Source organism: Eptatretus burgeri, chromosome 5 (assembly GCF_056783735.1).
Source record: "Eptatretus burgeri isolate ZD-2024b chromosome 5, Ebu_testis_v1, whole genome shotgun sequence".
NCBI lineage: Eukaryota > Metazoa > Chordata > Myxini > Myxiniformes > Myxinidae > Eptatretus > Eptatretus burgeri.
The window spans coordinates 124268217-124289008 of NC_140965.1; the positions used below are offsets into that span (position 1 = coordinate 124268217).

General features: G+C 43.1%; 1 protein-coding gene across 12 annotated transcripts in view; it reads left to right on the forward strand.

The window, feature by feature from the left end:
• Window positions 1–20792, forward strand: part of LOC147027283 (uncharacterized) — a 171395-nt gene that overhangs the window by 6747 nt on the left and 143856 nt on the right. For 10 of the 12 annotated variants that reach the window (XR_015058768.1, XR_015058764.1, XR_015058762.1 and 7 more), the window contains exons 3-4: window positions 7366–7467; window positions 17771–17872. Coding sequence is in view for 4 of the 12 variants with exons in the window: in XM_085883544.1 (XP_085739670.1) it covers window positions 7366–7467; window positions 17771–17872 (204 nt within the window). In the remaining 8 variants the exon portion in view is untranslated. The remainder of the gene's footprint in view (window positions 1–7365; window positions 7468–17770; window positions 17873–20792) is intronic. The other 2 variants (XM_085883545.1, XM_085883547.1) reach the window with 1 other exon arrangement.

Sequence of the window (20792 nt, forward strand, 5' to 3'; positions counted from 1 at the left end):
TATCCGGGTGAAGAAGAAGCCGCCAATATTGCGTTATACCATGCTGATTGAAGCTGCATTCTATGGTGATGAATAAATTCTCCATCTCCTAAATTGCTGCTTAACATCGTCTTATTGCATTGTATCAAGGTTTTATATGAGACTGCTTTGGTGGCACTAAATTTCCGGATTTTTTTCAATTATCTTCAAAATCATTATGTTATCAAAATTAAAGTACAGTATATACTTGAACACTGTGTGGGGTTTCGTTTTCTTTGAAATCTCGAGTTGTACTTTTTTTTTTCTCCTCCAAATACGTCAAGGCGCATGCAAGAGTGAAAATACAGAGGTTATCAGAATGAAATTGGTGACTGGGAGTGAGCAGATGATAACTCGGAGAAGCATCAAAATTTTTTTTCGGAGTGACAGGATAAGGGGTTGGTGTTTATCGAGAGTAGTAAAACTCATGAATGTGTAGGGGAGCCACCATGACAGGCTTGGGAGTAGTCTCGGACTCGAGAAACAAATAGGTGACGAGAAAGGCACTTGGTGGGACACATACCTGAGCCAAGCAGAACATTTTACGTTTTGTTGCCCACTGATAGGCCGGATCTGCATTCAGACCTTAAACAAAATCTGATCATCTTGTTCTGGTCACCGACACAGTTCCACTTTCCACTTCCACTTTTTGAAATATCATGCCTCATCAGTTCCACTTTTTGAAATATCATGCCATAAATCTTTTTAAGCCCATCTCTCAATTGTGAATAATCACTTTAAAATTCCAGTTTCCGGATCCAGATCTTCACCAAAATTGAATCGGCTTCACCTTGTCACACACCCAACTTGTCTCCCAAGTTTCGTCCAAATCTGTACACAACGTTTTGAGATATCATGCTTTATATCGCTTTTGGTCCCATCTCTTAATGGTGAAGAATCACTTTAAAAATTATTGTATCCAGATCCGGACCTTCAATGAAACCCGAATCAAGTCGTCCTTGGAACACACCCCACCTGCCCACCAAGTTTCATCCAAATCCATTCATAACTTTTCGGAATATCGTTTTTCGATATGTTTTATAGTTTTTGGTCCCATCTCTCGATGGTGAAGAATCATGTAAACTGGAATGGCACTCGGGAGAGCGCATACCTCCACCAGGCTGAACAGTTTACGTTTTGTATCCCAATGATAGGCTGGCTCTGAATCAGGACCTTCACCAAAATCTAATGAACTTGTTCTTTTAACCCACCCAAAATATCAATGAAGATTTGTCATAATCCGTTCATGACTATTTGAGATATCGTGTTATATTGTGCAGTGTACTTATGTATTGTTTTAACTTCTCTATCATTGTGGAAGAATTAAAAAATTTTGGTATTTGGATCCAGATATGAATCTTAATCAAAATCGAATCGATTGGTTTTCATCACACATTCAACCTGCCCACCAAGTTTTGTCGTAATCCGTCTAACCTTTTGAGGTATTGTGCTATATTGTTTTGACCTTATCTCTCAATGGGAAAGAATGACAAATAATTCTGGTATCTGGATATGGATCTGGATCTTCACGAAAATCAGTCCTTTGGTGGTGGATGGAAAGATCATCACAGTGTCATGTTTTTTTTTATTTTTATTTTTATTTTTTTCAATGAAACAAATCTTTCACAGTGAATTATGCTTTTGTTTTGTGTATTTCAACTTCCCTGTGCCATGGAAAACTCTTTATAAAATTACAGGTAGTGGACAAAAAATGGAAACACCTGTGTTGTTGAGGGACACCAAGTATATGAAGAGCAACGGCTTCAACACTGGTGTGGCCCATGTACTCTGAGGGAAACACATCATCAGCAAAGGGCAACAGTGGGCAGAAGCACATACTGCAGGATCGTGATGTCCATGCATGAATTTGAAGTGCATGGCAAAGCAGGCGAGCAACTGCAGATCAATTGACTGTAAATTTCAACCTGGGGAGTGAGCAGCCAGTTTCATCAAAAACAGTCTGCTGAGAACTCCATAGACTGGGATACCATCGTTGGGTTGCAGTGCACAAACCACTCATCATACCTGGCAATGCACATCTGTGAGTCAAGTGGTGCAAAAAGTAGAGGAAAGGACAAGCGAGCATTGGAGAAATGTGAGGTGGTCAGATGAATCGTCCTTTCCAAGTTCTCGACAAATGGACGAGTGCACCTATGGCGCCAACCGAAAGATCTCTGCAACCCGTGTGCTTTTTTCCAACAGTAAAGGGGTCTTGTGGTTCTGCAATGTTGTGGGGCGAATCTTCCTGCCATTGTTTGGGTGCAGTCATTCCTGAAGAAAGCACGTTCAATGCCAATCTCTCCCCTCAGTCGGAGCATAAACAGAGACCAGGGAAATGACACCCAATGAGTGACGAATACTTTGTCTCATAATGTGCTCGTTGACCGGTGTTACCTCAATTATCATTGGAGTCAGCTTATTGGACACAGCTACAGCAACTCCTTTGGCATGGTAACCATCAGAGTGATCAGACCAATGGTATGTGCAAACACCCGCCATGATCTCGCCACAATCCGGTCTCCGAACCTCAGAGAGTGCTGCAATACCGATGTCCAAACGCTTCAGCTCAGATGATAACAGAGACAGGTGATCATCTTCTCTTCGGGATAGGACATTCCAGGCACCCACCCGATGAGATCACCTCACGTAAACCCAAGGAGACTGCCGTCTAGTGGACGACACTTCAGCACCACTCCGACGCACATTCCTGCAATCTGACCCGGGAATGTTACCCGTGGTTTCCCTCCTATTATCAAAGATTTGAGGTCCCGAAGGCTTTGCCCCAATCCCGTCATCCGGTGAGCTGCCCTGCGAAGGGAAGCTGCACAGGAGGTACTCTGACGGAGTGGGTTTTCAGATTTTTTTTTTTTGCGTTTTTGTATTTTGCGCATTGAAGGGTTTTACTGTGGCTGGAGTGCAAATCCTGCCACCAACCTCTTAATAAGAAGTAACCCAACTGCAGGAGGATGTCCACAGACACAGTTGGGCACGAGATATGGATGGCCATTCTCTCACAAGGAGCTCCTCCGCACTTTGACAGGTTTTGTTTTTAATCCTGCTGGGTGTCCATATCCAAACACCCTCCTCACCAAAAAACCTGGTGGGGGAGATGGTTTAGTCGCCGACAACCCAACCATGGAACAGGTTCGTACAGGTTTATATGATAGCTGTTGCAAGTCACAGATCTGATCTGGCCTGACCTGACATAATCCACACTCTAACATGACCGCACACTCTTCCAAGATCTGATTATCAAACAAAACTGAACAACTGGGCCAGAAGGACCTTGGTCAGAGAGGTGACCGATAATCGAATGACCACTCTCAGAGAACAACAGATTTCCTTGGCTGAGATGAGAGAACCTGACAGAAGGACATCAATCTCTGCAGCACTTCACAAATCGAGGCTTTATGGGAGAGTGGCCAGACGGAAGCCACCACTGAGGAAATGGCACAAGACAGCATGCCTGGAGTTTGCAAAAAGGCATGGGGAAGAGTCTGAGAGCTTGAGGAGAAACATTCTGTGGTCTAATGAGACCAAAATTGAACTATTTGGCATGAATGCAAAGCACTACGTCTGTCAAAACCCGAGCACGGCTCATCACCCATGTCATACTATCCTGACTGTGAAGCATGGTGGTGGCAGCATTATGCAATGGGGATGCTTTTCAGTGGTAGGAACTGGGAGACTTGTAAGGATAGAGGAAGTAATAACTGGAACCAAATACAGGCACATCCTTGAGGAGTACCTGCTTCAGAGTGCAAAAGACCTTTGACTGTGGTGAAGATTAATGTTCCAACAGGACAATGACCCCAAACATGCAGCCAAAACAACAATGTGAACATCCTTGAGTGGCCCAGCCAAAGGTAAGACTTGAATCCCATCGAAAATCTGTGGAAAGACTTGAATATTGCTGCTCACCGATTCTCCGCATCCAACTTGACAGAGTTTGAGTAAATCTGCAAGGAAGAAAGGGAGAAACTCCCCAAATCCAGATGTGCAAAGCTGATCCAGACACCCAAGTGGACTTGAAGCTGTAATTTTCAATAAATTTGTAAAAATTTCCAAAAACATGTTTTCACTTTGTCATTATGGGGTATTTTCTGTGGATCGGAAAGAAAAAATTATTTTTAATCCATTTTAAATTCAGGCTGTAACACAACATGTGAAAAAATCAACATGTGTGAATACTTTTTGAAAGCACTGTGAGTTTCTGAAGGTTATCAGACTTCAAGTGGCAATTGGGAACAGGTAGATGATAATGCACAGAAACATCAATTGTTTTTGAGTAACAGGTAGGATTAGGGGTCTGTTTTCATCAAGAGTAGTCAAGCTCATCAGTGGATTTATGAGACACACGTGGGTGGGGATTGCCTACAGTCTTGAAGGACTCAAGAAACTGGTGGAAAACAACAGAGAAAGAAAGATAATTGCAGGTTAATGGTTTTTTTTTTTTATGAATACAAACCTTTCACAGTTGGTTATTAGGGTATCCAGTCAAATGGACTGGATAACCTATTGTTTTTCTTCTGTTTATTATTATTTTTCTTCCGCCGTAAATTTGCAAAATTTCCAAATTTTTTCGCTTTAAATGCCATTTTCTCAGAAATGGTAAGACCAATCGACACAAAATTTTCACCAAACATGTATCTTTTTGGATAGCATACATAATTGATAATTATGACGTCATAGGTCACGTGGTACGGGCGCCATCTTGAAAAAACAGATCAACTTTGGACCTCTGTATCTCGGAAACCTTCCAGTGTAAAAAAATTTCGCTTGATACATTTTAACAAGCTCCCTCTCGGGAATACGTGTGATTTTTCGTGACGTCATCAGTGAAGAGGTATCCCAGTAAAAATTCGTCAAGTAGAACGCCACATGGCAAAAATTTGAAATTTCTTGAGCGTCACCTACACAAAAATTCATCGTAGAAAAAAAATATTTTGACGTCATCGGTGACGTAATTCGGCCGCCATCTTGTTTTTTAGAGTTTTTTTTTTTAATCTTTTTCTCCAGAACGGCTGGGCAGATTGAGGCGAAACTTTACACGCACATTCTCCCTGAGGTCCTCTTTCAAGTTTGTTAATTTGTTATTGATACGTCACATGGTTTGGCGGCCATCTTGAAAAAACCCTAAAACCTTCAAACATCTTCTCCAGAAGCGCTGGTCGAATGAAGGCGAGATTTCAGAACTATATTCGTGACATGTATGCGATGCAAGTTTGTTAATTTCAAAGTGATAGGTCACATGGTTTGGCCGCCATGTTGGATTTAAGAAAAATATTAAATAATGTTTTCTCTGGTATTTCATAAGCCATCGAAGCGAAAATTTGCAAGTGCCTTCCTCGCTCAAGTCTGCATAGATGGTAAAAATTTTTACCTCAGAAGTCACATGGTTTGGCGGCCATCTTGGATAGAAAAATAGACTTTATCCGATTTACACGAAACTTCACACACTTGTTCGGGTCGACGATGCAAAGCAGAATTTAAATTTATGATATCATAGGTCACAAGATTCGGCAGCCATCTTGGATTGAAAATGAATAAATTTTAAAAATCTTCTTCTCCAGAAGGGCAAGACAGATGAAGACGAAACTTCACATATATATTCCCCATGAGGTCCTTTCTCAAGTTTGTTAATTTGTTCTTGATCGGTCACATGGTTTGGCGGCCATATTGAAAAAACCCTAAAACCTTCAAACATCTTCTTCTCCAGAAGCGCTGGTCGGATGAAGGGCAGATTTCAGAAGTATATTCGGGACACGTAGGCGATATAAGTTTGTTAATTTCGAATTGATAAGTCACACGGTTTGGCCGCCATCTTGGATTTAAGAAAAATATTAAATAATGTTTTCTCTGGAACTGCTTAACCTAACGAATCGAAAGTTTGCAATTATCATCTACCATCGTGTGTGCACGAGTGGTAAAAATTATGATGTCACACGTCACATGGTTTGGCGGCCATCTTGGATAGAAAAACGCACCTTTACCGATTAACACGAAACTTCACACACGTGTTCCAATATCCAGTTGGAAGCAGAATTTAAACTTGTGATGTCATAGGTCACATCGTTCGTCAGCCATCTTGGATTGAAAAATAATATCTTAAAACGTCTTTTTCTCTGAAACGACTGAACAGATCCCGGCGAAACTCCACCACTATGACCGCCTCTCCATGACGAATAAAAAGTTCTCACCCCCTTTTGAGGTACGACGCAACGTTTGGCAGCCATAGTGGATTGAAGGAAAAATATTAATTAATGTTTACTCTGGAACAACTGCATCAATAAATGTGAAACATCACCTTTATGGTGGAACAGTCATGCGGAATGAGGGTTTGAAATTTCAACGGGATCGGGCCCAGGGTTTGGCAGCCATGTTGGTTTTAAGAAAAATATTAAATAATGTTTTCTCTGGAACTGCTTAACCAAGCGAAGCGAAAATTTGCACTTATCGTCTGCGATCGTGTTTGCACATGTGGTGAAAATTGTGACGTCACAAGTCACATGGTTTGGCCGCCATCTTGGATTGAAGGATAAATATTAATTAATGTTTACTCTGGAACCGCTGCTTCTATATATATATATATATATATATGAAACTTCACATTTATAATTCAGGTGACATGCGAAACAAAAGTTTAAAATTTCAACCTGATCGGTCACGCGGTTTGGGAGCCAGAATTATTTAATTATTTGAATCTGGAAGCCAGTAATAACGAAATTGAATGCTTTGTGCTGCCCGGTTCGTAACTCGTCTGTTCCGCGCCGTCTCGAAGCAGGCCTGTGTTTGTATCACCATTAAATAATGTTTTCTCTGGCACCGTTTATCCGATAAATGCGAAACTTTGCGACTATGATTTAAGTCTCATGTTGTATCAGTTGTGTCAAAGGCGGACGGACTGGGTACCCGGTCATCACTGCCAGCAGTTATAAAGTGGCAGTTCTAGTTCTTTTTGTTTTGCCAATTTCAACTTCCCTGTGCCATGAAACATGTTCTTCCAAATACAATAATGCAAATAACTGCTCATTAAACTGATGTCACAAAGACAGACATTCAGGCCTGATATGTCGATGGAAAATGAATGTTGTTCACTTGCTTATCCTTGGATATTGTTGGAAGAGCTTGCCAATGCGTGTGAAACAACATTCTTTTTTGATATATTTTTCCCCATTACATTCGGTCTTTAGCTGGGTTGGCTGATAATATGATTATAAATGGTGAGTTGCTTCACAAGTTAATATGGTAACTAGTTTGTCAGTGAAAGTTTATCAGTTGAAGTGTCCAGTCTTGTCATTATTCCAATATTGAAACATCTTTTGTTTTCATGCTGTTCTTCTGCAGAAACACACAAATTGGACTCTTCCTCCTCTGGCCATTCAGCCGGTGGTTCTTAAGCCGTGTGGAGAGAAAAGTTCCCCATATTTGAATGCTTTTCGTGAAAAGGTAATTACCCCGCGCATGCAAAGTGAACATCGTTGTGAAGAAATTGGTTCATGTCCATCATCCATCCCTCTTTCTGTCTTATCAGTTGATGATCAAGGAAGAACTTCTATAACTCTAATGTTATATTTTGAACATGAATCGGAAAACGAATCTGAAGTTTATCATGACTGTACTTCAGCTCTGTACTTGTCCCCACTGGGTATTCACAGAGAGTGTGAGACAATATTTTTACTCCTTTTGCCTGCCTGGCAGTCAAGGAAAAATGAAATTCTTTCCAAACAAGACGTGTACTGTTTTTAAGGATGTAAAAAGGACAGAAACAACAGCCTGAAGATCGAAGGTAACATGTTAGATTGAGTGATGTAATAGACTTGAGGCAAAACGCTGGTTAACGCCCAGTCACACCTTGACGTTTCAGTCAGCTAATGCCGATTTTTGAAAAATTTGTCTAAAACGCTGGCGCACGTCCAATACGTTATGGGTAAGTTTTGGAAACATTGAGAGCATGCTGAAAAACACTGCCAGACGTCGTAGTACGCTGGCTTTCATCGTTGTACTTTGCAGTTGTCCTCAAATTTTAGCATGCTTGAAATTTTACGACTTATGCCAGCGTATGACTCAGAAGTTCCGCTACGCTTGCCATAAGTTTTAGGTACGTTATGCAATCGTTGACACACGTTCCTTGTAAGTTACTCAAAAGTCGAAACACGTCGAGGTCATGTTTCGCGTACCCGAAACTTATTTCTAACCTATGAGTAACGTGTTGTAGGCACTTTGCGCGATCATTGACACACGTCAACACACGTTACTTTTAAGTTACTCATAGGCTGAAAGACGTCAGGGTAATGTTTAGCGAACCTGAAACTTATTTATAACCTATGAGTGACATGTTGTTAACACGCTACGCGATCGTTGAGACACGTCGACACTCCTTGCTTGAAAGTTACTCAAAAGTCGAAACACGTCGAGGTAATGTTTCGCGTCAGTTTTCCAGACTCCATGGTTTTTTTTTTTTCTTTGGCATGACATTGATGTTGATGCCTCAATTTCTAGTGCGGTTATAATATAATATAATTAATAGGCTGCCGCTCAATGATTTAAATAATAACTTCACTAGAAATCGAAGTGTCAATATCACCGTTATGACGAAGAAAAAAAAAAACACCATGGAGTCTGGAACACTGACTGGTTCCTCCTTGTGTGAAGCCCATTTTTATATAGCAATTCCCCTAAACGCTGCCAGTACGCCATTATATGGGAGTTGTAAGTTAGAAACACGTTCATTTAGTTATTTCGTCGTCCGGAAGACGTCAATCAAATACGTCTACATACGTCAATGTGCGTTGGAAATATGTTAGGAATTGGTTTAAACCACGTTACTCATAAGTTAGAAATAACTTTCGGGTACGCAAGACATTAGCTCGACGTGTTTTGACTTATGAGTAGCTTTCAAGTAACTTTTGTCGACGTGTGCCAACGTTCGCATATCGTGCGTACGACTTATTCCCATCGCATGCGGAACGTGTGAGGCATACGGCAAGGACGTCGTAAAATTTTTCTGGCCGTGATGATTTGAATCGTTGTGCGGCAGCCTTTTAATAGGCTACGCCACGTGATCATCGGTGATACGTGCAGCGCTATGCATAAGTTAGACTATCGTTGGGCATAGGTTGTGAGCGCCGACAACAGGCTCAGCATTCGTTGGTACAAGTTATCGATAAGACAACGAAACGTTCTGTGTCCGTTACTAATATGTTATGCATACGACCAACTCGCTATGAATACGTCCGCATCTTTAAAAAAAAAACATCAAAAGTTCAACGTAAGCTAGCGTTTTACATACATTTTGATACGTTGCCATTGCTTGCTAAATCATCAAGGTGTGACTGGGCCTCAAAACCCGGAATCGATTTTCGTATATGCCATTAAACTTCTTAAAGCCATTTATTGGAATATAATTATCGACATGAGCACTGTAGAACACAAATCGCCTTCATAATGCTTCCAAGAACCATGCTTTTTTATCGACATATAGCAAGAGAGGGCGTGGCATGTGAATGGGCGCAGTATCGGGGTGAAGAAGAGGCCGCCGATATTGCGATGTACCATGCCAATTGACGCTGCATTCCATGGTGATGAATAAATTCTCCATCTCCTAAACTGCTGCATAACATCGTCTTATTGCATTATATCAAGGTTTTATATGAGACTGCTTTGGTGGCACTAAATTTCCGGATTTTTTTCAATTATCATCAAAATCATTATGTTATCAAAATTTAAGTAAAGTATATACTTGAACACTGTGTGGGTTTCGTTTTCTTTGAACTCTCGAGTTGTACTGATGTTTTTCCCCTCCAAATACGTCGAGGTGCATGCAAGAGTGAAAATACAGAGGACATCAGAATGAAAATGGTAACTGGGAGTGAGCAGATGATAACTCAGAGAAGCATCAAATTTTTTTTCAGAGTAACAGGATAAGGGGTCGGTGTTTATTGAGAGTAGTAAAACTCATCAGTGGGTAGGGGAGCCACCATAACAGGATTGGGAGTAGTCTCGGACGCGAGAAAAAAATAGGAGACCAGAAAGGCATTTGGTGGGACACATACCTGAGCCAAGCAGAACATTTTACGTTTTGTAGCTCAATGATCGGCCGGATCTGCATTCAGACCTTAAACAAAATCTGATCAGCTTGTTCTGGTCACCTATACACTCATCCAGCAAGTTTTGCCATAATTGGTCAAACCTTTTGAAATATCATGCCATAATTCGTTTTAACCCCATCTCTCAATTGTGAAGACTCACTTTTAAATTCCAGCATCCAGATCCAGATCTTCACCAAAATTGAATCGGCATCACCTTGTCACACACCCAACTTGTCTCCCAAGTTTCGTCCAAATCCGTCCACAACGTTTTGAGACATCATGCTTTATAGCGTGTTTTGGTCCCATCTCTTAATGGTGAAGAATCACTTTAAAAAATTCTTGTATCCAGATCCGGACCTTCACTGAAACCCCAATAAAGTCGTCCTTGGCAAACACCCCACCTGCCTGCCAAGTTTCATCCGAATCCGTTCATAACTTTCCGTAATATCGTGCTATACGATATGTTACTGTATTTAGTTTTTGGTCCCATCTCTCGATGGTGAAGAATCATTTAAACGACAATGGCACTCGGGAGGGCGCATACCTCAACCAGGCTGAACAGTTTACCTTTTGTATCCCAATGATAGGCTGAATCTGAATCAGGCCCTTCACCAAAATCTAATTTACTTGTTCTTTTTGCCTTCCCAACTTATCAATCAAGTTTTGTCATCCGTTCATTACTTTTGGAGATATCGTGTTACACTGTGAATTGTACTTGTGTATTGTTTTGACTTCTCTATCAATGTGGAAGAATTAAAAAATTTTGGAATTTGGATCCAGATCTGAATCTTCATCAAAATCGAATCGATTCGTTCTCATCACACATTCAACCTGCCCACCAAGTTTTGTCATAATCCGTCTAAGCTTTTGAGATATTGTGCTAGATATAGTTTTGTCCCTCTCTCTCAATGGGAAAGAATGACAAATAATTCTGGTATCTGGATATGGATCTGGATGTTTACTAAAATCAATCCTTCGGTGGCGAAGGGAAAGATCATCACAGTGTCATGTTTTTTTTTTTTTTTTTTCAATGAAACAAATCTTTCACAGTGAATTATGCTTTTGTTTTGTGTATTTCAACTTCCCTGTGCCATGGAAAACTCTTTCTAAAATTACAGGTAGTGGACAAAAAATGGAAACACCTGTGTAAATAAGGGACGACAGGTATATGAAGAGCAACTGCTTAAACACAGGTGTGGCCCATGTACTATGATGGAAACATATCATCAGCAAAGGGCAACAGTGTGCGGAAGCAAATACTGCAGGATTGTGATGTCCATGCATGAATTTGAAGTGCAAGGCAAAGCAGGCGATCAACTGCAGATCAATTGACTGTAAATTTCAACCTGGGGAGTGAGCAGCCAGTTTCATCAAAAACAATCTGTTGAGAACTCCACAGACCAGGATACCATAGTCGGGTTGCCATGCACAAACCACTCATCCTACCTGGCAATGCACATCTGTGAGTCGAGTGGTGCAAAAAGCAGAGGAAAGGACCACCGAGCATTGGAGAAATGTGAGGTGGTCAGATGAATCGTCCTTCTCCACGTTCTCGACAAATGGACGAGTGCAAGTATGGCACCAACCAAAAGATCTCTGCAACCCTGAGTGCTTTTTCCAACAGTAAAGGGGTCTTGTGGTTCTGTAATGTTGAGGGGCGAATCTTCCTGGCATTGTTTGGGTGCAGTCATTCCCGAAGAAAGCAAGTTCAATGCCAATCTATCACCTCAGTCGGAGCATAAACAGAGACCAGGGAAATGATACCCAATGAGTGACGAATACATTGTCTCATAATGTGCTCGTTGACCGGTGTTACCTCAATTATAATTGGAGTCAGCTTATTGGAGAAAGCGACAGCAACTCCTTGGGCATGGTAACCATCAGAGTGATCAGACCAATGGCATGTTTAACCACCCACCTTGATCTCGCAGCAATCCGGTCTCCGAACCTCAGAGAGTGCTGCAATACCGATGTCCAAACGCTTGAGCTCAGATGATAACAGAGACAGGTGATCATCCTCTCTTCGGGATAGGACATTCCAGGCACCCACCCGATGGGATCGCCTCACGTAAACCCAAGGAGACTGCCGTCTGGTGGACGACACCTCAGCACCACTCCGACGCACATTCCTGCAATCTGACCCGGGAAAGTTACTCCGTGGTTTCCCTCCTATTATCAAAGATTGGGGGTCCCCAAGGCTTTGCCCCAATCCCGTCATCCGGTGAGCTGCCCTGCGAATGGAAGCTGCACAGGAGGTACTCCCACGGAGTGGGTTTTCAGATTTATTTGCTTTTTGGTGTTTTGCGCATTGAAGGGTTTTACAGTGGCCGGAGTGCAAATCCTGCCACCAACCTCCTAATATGAAGTGACCCAACTGCAGGAGGACGTCCGCAGACACAGTTGGGCACGAGATATGGATGGCCGTTCGCTCACAAGGAGCTTTTCCGCCCTTTAACAGGTTTTGTTTTTGATCCTGCTTGGTGTCCATATCCAAACACCCTCCTCACCAAGAAACCTGGTGGCGGAGATGCTTTAGTCGCCGACAACCCAACCATAGAACAGGTTAGTACAGCTTTATATGATACCTGCAGCAAGTCACAGATCTTATCTGGCCTGACCTGACATAACCCACACTCCAACATGACTGTTGGACTGGGTGTTTGGATATGGACACCCAGCAGGATTAAAAAAAAACCTGTCAAAGGGCGGAGGAGCTCCTTGTGAGCCATTGGCCATCCATATCTAGTGCGCAACTGTGTCTGCGGACATCCTCCTGCAGTTGGGTTACTTTTTATTCGGAGGTTGCTGGCAGGATTTGCACTCCAGCCTCCGTAAAACTCTTCATTCCGCAAAACGCAAAAACATCTGAAAACCCACTCCGTAAGAGTACCTCCTCCGCAGCTTCCCTTCGCATGGCAGCTCACCAGATGACGGGATTGGGGCAAAGCCTTCGGGACCCCCAATCTTTGATGAAAGGAGGGAAACCACGGTGTAACATCCCTGGGTCAGATTGCAGGAGAGTGTGTCAGAGTGGTGCTGAGGTGTCGTCCACCAGACGGCGGTCTCCTTGGGTTAACCTGAGGTGGTCCCTTCGGGTGGGTGCCTGGAATGTCCTATCCCGAAGGGAGGATGATCACCTGTCTCTGTTATCATCTCAGCTCAAGCGTTTTGACATCGTTATTGCAGTACTCTCTGAGGTTCGGAGACCGGATTGCGGCGAGATAATGGTGGGTGGTTCCACCTTCTATGGTCTGGTCGCCCTGATGGTTACCATCGTCAAGGAGTTGTCGCTGTGTCCAATAAGCTGACCCCAATGATAATTGAGGTAACACCGATCAACGAGCGTATTATGAGACTCAGGGTTCGTCACTCCTTCGGTTTCATTTCCCTGGTCTCTGTCTATGCTCCGACTGAGGCGAGTAACCTCACCGTGAAGGACACATTCTACGCCACGCTCGAGTCTGTGGTTGATCAGTTCCCCAGACGAGATACACTTCTGGTCTTGGGGGATTTCAATGCTTCGACTGGAAATGATAGGAATGGTTATGAGATATGTGTTGGTCCCCATGGGTCAGGAACTCTGAACCAGAATAGCACGAAGTTCCTTGACTTTGCAAGAAGTCATGGACTCAGTGTGGCTGGTTCATGGTTTCAGCGCCCACAAGCTCATCGCTGGGCTTGGTATTCCAATGCTGGCGGTGTGGCAAAGGAGATTGACCATGTCCTCGTTGACGGTCGCAGGAGGATGATCCAGAACTGCAAGGTCTACCGGAGTGCTCAGTTCCTCAATACTGACCACCGGCTTGTTGTAGCAACTCGAAAGCTGCACCTTAAATCCTGGAGAATGGTACCATCCCAGCCTAGGCTGGATGTTGGCAAGCTCAAGGATGAGAGAGTAGCTGAGGAGTTTGCAAACAGGCTGAGTGGACATTTGGGGTGTCTGGGTGCTTTGGGGGGTCCTGAAGAGTTGTGGAGTGCCTTCAAGACCACCGTCCTTGATGTTGCCGGTTGATGTCTTGGAACTCACCACAGGGCAAAGAATAATTTTGTCTCTACGGACACTGGATACCATTGACCAGAGTCGCAGGGCCAGGCTGAATGGCAGAGCTGAGCTGTTCAGGGAGCTGAGGCGTACAACTGTACGTGCACTAAGGGTGGACACGGAGGTCTATGTACGAGGAATCTGTGAGGTGGTAGAGCATCACCTGTGGACAGGTGATTCTCGTCCCGCTCACAGGGGAATTCGCGCATCGCGTTCATCCAAGCCCATCCCTCGGAGCACTGCAGTTAGAGCGGAGAGTGTTAGGCTCTTGACGGAGGAGTCTGAAGTGAAGGCCGGCTGGGCTGGTTTCTTTGAGCGGTTGTACCAGGCTGATCCACCAGCTGTAGAGTTGGACATCAAGGGTGTTACAATCCCTGTTGCTGACCCTCCAGTCAACTGTGGTCCACCTTCGCTTGTGGAAACACGGGCTGCGGTGAACCCGTTGAAACGGGGTAAAGCTCCAGGGATCTGTGGCATCCATGCTGATCTTCTCAAGGCTGGTGGAAATGCTGCACTCGTGTCGTTGCATGCAGTTTTGTGCTCTGCCTGGAACACGGGCATCATCCCAACTGATTGGAAGAGGGGCCTTGTTGTCCCTCTCTGGAAAGGGAAGGGTGATCGCAAGACTGCAACAACCACCGAGGGGTGACGCTGCTCTCAGTGCCGGGCAAGGATTTTGCTCGGATAATTCTTGATAGGGTTCGCCACCATCTGCTTGAGCACCAGCGTCCAGAGCAGTCAGGCTTTACACCAAAGAAGTCAATGATTGACCGTATCCTTGCTCTTCGTGTCCTCACTGAACACAGACGAGAGTTTCGGCAGGGGCTGCTTGCAGCCGATGTTGATCTCTGTAAAGCGTTTGATTCAGTGAATCGGGATGCCCTCTGGAGGATTCTTGGTCTTTGTGGGGTGCCACCAAAACTGATCAATCTGATTTCTGAACTCTACTCTGGAACTGAGAGTGCTGTGAAGTGTGGTGGTACCATCTCTGACTTATTTCCAGTTGTTACTGGAGTTTGTCAGGGGTGTTTACTGGCCCCCACACTTTTCAGCACTTGCATGGACTGGATTTTATGGAGGATGTCAGAAAGATCAAGCTGCCGTGCATCGTTTGGGAATGTCAAGATCTCGGACCTTGATTTCGCAGATGATGCAGTCATCTTTGCGGAGACTTTAGATATCCTTTTGGGGGCCCTTGAGGTGCTGAATGAGGAGTCTGAGCCGCTGGGATTATGGGTTTATTGGGTCAAAACTAAGATCCAGTCTTTCAATGACATCTTGGATGCTGCTTTCCTGTCTGTGTCTGTTTGTGGTGAGGATGTTGAGGTCATGGAGAGATTCACTTACCTTGGCAGTGATATTCATGTCTCTGCTGGCTGTGAGTCAGAGGTCAAGAGACGCCTGGGGAGTCATGGGTTCACTGGATCATGGGGTGTGGCGCTGCCGGTACCTGTGCGGGAGGACGAAAGTCCGAGTCTTCAGGTCCTTGGTGCTTCCAGATTGGCTCTATGGATGCGAGACTTGGACTCTGACCAAGAATCTGAGATGGAGACTTAATTCCTTTGGTACCTGGTCTCTTCGGAGAATACTTGGCTATCGCTGGTCAGATTTTGTGTCCAACGAGCGGTTGCTCAGAGAGACTAGGATGAGATTTGTTACATGCATGGTCCGTGAGCGTCAGTTGCGGCTGTATGGACAGGTGGCTCGTTTTGCTGACGCTGATCCTGCTCACCAGATTCTCTCGGCGATGGAGTCTCGTGAGTGGAGGAGGACAATGGGCCGACCACGTGCCTCGTGGTTGCAGCAGGTTGACCAGCATCTCAAGGAGATGGGGATGGGCCTGGCATCTGCATGGGGGAAGGCCAGACGGAGGCCCCTGGAGTACCGGCGGAAAGTGGACGCAGCGACGCGCTGTTCTGGCACATGCTCCCATACCTGACCTGACCAACATGACCCCACACTCTTCTAAGATCTGACCATCCAACAAAACTGAACAACTGGGAGAGAAGGACCTTGGTCACGGAGGTGACCGATAATCGAATGACCACTCTGATAGAACAACAGAGTTCCTTGGCTGAGATGAGAGAACCTGACAGAAGGAGAACATTCTCTGCAGCACTTCACAAATCGAGGCTTTCTGGGAGAATGGCCAGACGGAAGCCATCCCTGAGAAAATGGCACATGACAGACAGCATGCCTGGAGTTTGCAGAAAGGCATGTGGAAGCGTCTGAGAGCTTGAGGAGAAAGATTCTGTGGTCTCATAAATCAAAAATGAACTATTTGGCATGAATGCAAAGCACTACGTCTGTCAGAAACCGAGCACAGCTCATCACCCATTTAACACCATCCCGACCATGAAGCATGGTGGTGGCAGCATTATGCACTGGGGATGCTTTTCAGTGGTTGGAACTGGGAAACTTGTAAGGATAGAGGAAATAATAAATGGAACCAAATACAGGCAAATCCTTGAGGAGAACCTGCTTCAGAGTGCAAAAGACCTTGGACTGTGGTGAAGATTAATGTTCCAACAGGACAATGACCCCAAGCATGCAGCCAAAGCAACACGGAAATTGCTTCAGAACAAAAATGTGAATGTCCTTGAGTGGCCCAGCAAAGGTCAGACTTGAATCCCATTGAAAATCTGTGGAAAGACTTGAATATTGCTGCTCACCGATTCTCCGCATCCAACTTGACAGAGCTTGAGCAAATCTGCAAGGAAGAGTGGGAGAAATTCCCAAATCCAGATGTGCAAAGCTGATGGAGACACCCAAGAAGACTTGAAGCTGTAATTTTCAATATATTTGTAAAAATTTCCAAAAACATGTTTTCACTTTGTCATTGTGGGGTATTTTCTGAAGATCGGTGAGAAAAAATTATTTTTAATCCATTTTAAATTCAGGCTGTTACACAACATGTGAAAAAATCAACATGTGTGAATACTTTTTGAAAGCACTGTGAGTTTCTGAAGGTTATCAGACTTCAAGTGGCAATTGGGAACAGGTAGATGATAATGCACAGAAACATCAATTGTTTTTGAGTAACAGGTAGGATTAGGGGTCTGTTTTCATCGAGAGTAGTCAAGCTCATCAGTGGATTTATGAGACACACGTGGGTGGGGATTGCCTACAGTCTTGAAGGACTCAAGAAACTGGTGGAAAACAACAGAGAAAGAAAGATAATTGCAGGTTCATGTTTTTTTTTTATGAATACAAACCTTTCACAGATGGTTATTCTTTTTGTTTTGCCAATTTCAACTTCCCTGTGCCATGGAACATGTTCTTCCAAATACAATAATGCAAATAACTGCTCATGAAACTGATGTCACAAAGACAGACATTCAGGCCTGATATGTCGATTGAAAATGAATGGTGTTCACTTGCTTATCCTTGGAGATTTTTGGAAGAGCTTGCAAATGCGTGTTAAAACCCATTCTTTTTTGATATATTTTTTCCCCATTACATTCTGTCTTCAGCTGGGTTGGCTGATATGATTATAAATGGCGAGTTGCGAAACAAGTTAATATGGTAACCAGTTTGTCAGTGAAAGTTTATCAGTTGTCCAGTCTTGTCATTATTCCAATATTCAAACATCTTTTGTTTTCATGCTGTTCTTCTGCAGAAACACACAAATCGGACTCTTCCTCCTCTGGCCATTCAGCCAGTGGTCCTGAAATCGTGTGGGGAGAATAGGTCCACACACGTGAATGCTCTTCGTGAAAAGGTAATTACCCCACGCATGCAAAGTGACCATCGTTGTGAAGAAATTCCTTCATGTCCATCATCCATCCCTCTTTCTGTCTTACCAGTTGATGATCAGGAACAACTTGTATAAATCTGATGTTATATTTTGAACATGAATCGGAAAACAAATCTTAAGTTTGTCATGACTGTACTTTCGCTCTGAACTTGTCCCGACTGCGTATTCACAGAGTGTGAGACAATATTTTTACTCATTTTGCCTGCCTGGCATTCAAGGAAAAATGAAATTCATTCCAAACAAGAAGTATACTGTTTTTTTAAGGATGTTATAAAGGACAGAAACAACAGGCCTCAAGATCGAAGGTAACATGTTAGATCGAGTGATGTAATAGACTTGAGCAAAACGGCGGTAAAACTCAGAATCAATTTATTTATATGCCTTTAAACCTCTTTAAGCCATTTATTTGAATTGAATTATCGACATGAACACTGAAGAACAAAAATCGCCTTCATAATGCTTCCAAGAACCATGCTATATATCGACATATAGCAAGAGAGAGCGTGGCATGTGAATGGGTGCAGTATCGGGGTGAAGAAGAGGCCGCCGATATTGCGATGTTCCATGATGATTGACGCTGCATTCTATGGTGATGAATAAATTCTCCATCTCCTAAACTGCTGCTTAACATCGTCTTATTGCATCATATCAAGGTTTTGTATGAGACTGCTTTGGTGGCACTAAATTTTCGGATTTTTTTCAATTATCTTCAAAATCATTATGTTATCAAAATTTATGTACAGTATATACTTGAACAGTGTGTCGTTTCGTTTTCTTTGAACTCTCGAGTTATACTTTTGATTTTCCCCTCCAAATACGTCGCGGCGCATGCAAGAGTGAAAATACAGAGGTTATCAGAATGAAATTGGTAACTGTGAGTGAGCAGATGAAAACTCACAGAAGCATCAAATTTTTTTTCAGAGTGACAGGATAAGGGGTCGGTGTTTATTTAAAGTAGTAAAACTCATCAATGGGTAGGGGAGCCTCCATGACTGGATTGGAAGTAGTCTCGGACTCGAGAAACAAATAGGAGACTCGAAAGGCACTTGGTGGGACACATACCTGAGCCAAGCAGAACATTTTACGTTTTGTAGCGCACTGATAGGCCGGATCTGCATTCAGACCTTAAACAAAATCTGATCAGCTTGTTCTGGTCACCCACACACTCATCCACCAAGTTTTGCCATAATCAGTCCAACTTTTTGAAATATCATGCCATAAATCGTTTTAACCCCATCTCTCAATTGTGAAGAATCACTTTTAAATTCCAGTGTCCAGATCCAGATCTTCACCAAAATTGAATCGGTTTTACCTTCTCACACACCCACCTTGTCTCCCACGTTTCGTCCAAACTGTCCACAACGTTTTGAGACATTATGCGTTATATTGTTTTTGGTCCCATCTCTTAATTGTGAAGAATCACTGAAAAAAATTCTTGTATCCAGATCCGGACCTTCACTGAAACCCGAATCAAGTTGTCCTTGGCACACACCCAAACCTGCCCGTCAAGTTTCATCTGAATCCGTTCATAACTTTTCGTCATATCGTGCTAAACGATGTTATTTAGTTTTTAGTCCCATCTGTCGATGGTGAAGAATCGTGTAAACTGCAATGGCACTCGGGAGGGCGCATACCTCCACCAGGCTGAACAGTTTACGTTTTGTATCCCAATGATTGGCCGAATCTGAATCAGGACCTTAAAGGTCCCCTGACATGCAAAACTTTCTGGTTATTTATATATTAACTTGACCTTCCTTGTGAAGAAATCACCCATGTTTTTTTTATCAAATATGGGATTATTACAGCAATATTTCGATCATTTCTGGTGCTTTTCACAACTTGCTATGCCCCGCCCCTAAAAAAACGTTGACTTCAGGGAATCGCAGCGTTGACGTCACATACAGAAACTCGCACAGAGTGGATTGACTCAAGATCTCTCGAGTCCAGAGCAGCGTTTCTCAACATTCTTCCCCTTGTGGAACCCTTGAAATAGTTTTCATGTCTTGGGAACCCCTGCATAAAAATTATTTTATGCCATTATTTATATCGAGCTCTTATATTTTTATCATTGTTCAAGTGGTAAATATAATATATTTTTTTCGGATACCTAGTTTCAGGAAAAAATGACCCCCTTTTAGTCAAATTTATTGGCAATGAAAAAAAAACATACTGCTCGTTTATGAGACCTCACACCGAGGTTTTAATTCACAAAAATTATTATTTTTAATTTTTTGTGTGAAAACGTCATTTTGAAAGCGTTTTTCAACCCCGAGTCTGTTTGACAATTAAAAAACACACCTCATGTTGCTTGATCAACAAAACTTAAACAAATAAAGCTGAAGCAATAAAGGTAAACAGAAGAAATAACAGAGAGAGAGACAGACAGACAGACAGACAGACTGACTTCGCGCTCGGAAGCACAGAGAAGATAGATGGACACCATTCGTGCATGCGTCCCGTACTTGAGTCAGTCACTCAATGATACACTAATCCGCCACTTACAGAACGTCCACTAACCAGTGAGGGCGGTTTCACACTGGCGCCATATAGACATCGTTAAATACATTCCCTATGGTTGTTATAATTGTCAATAATATAAGAGGTTGAAGCCTCTCTTATAATAACCAAGGAGTTTCCAACAATATGCCGTTTCTGTATAGTAAAATTACGAATATGAAATCAAACAAAAACGACTGAAAAATACATTAGCCTATTTATTACTGTTTCTCGCGGAACCCCTAGCGACCTCTTGCAGAACCCTAGGGTTCCGGGGAACCCCGGTTGAGAAACACTGTTCTAGACGAGTCCGATAAATCCGTCGTCTGTCCGACTAGTCTGATAAATCCGTCGTCCGTCCCACTCGGCCGATAAATCTGATGTGCTG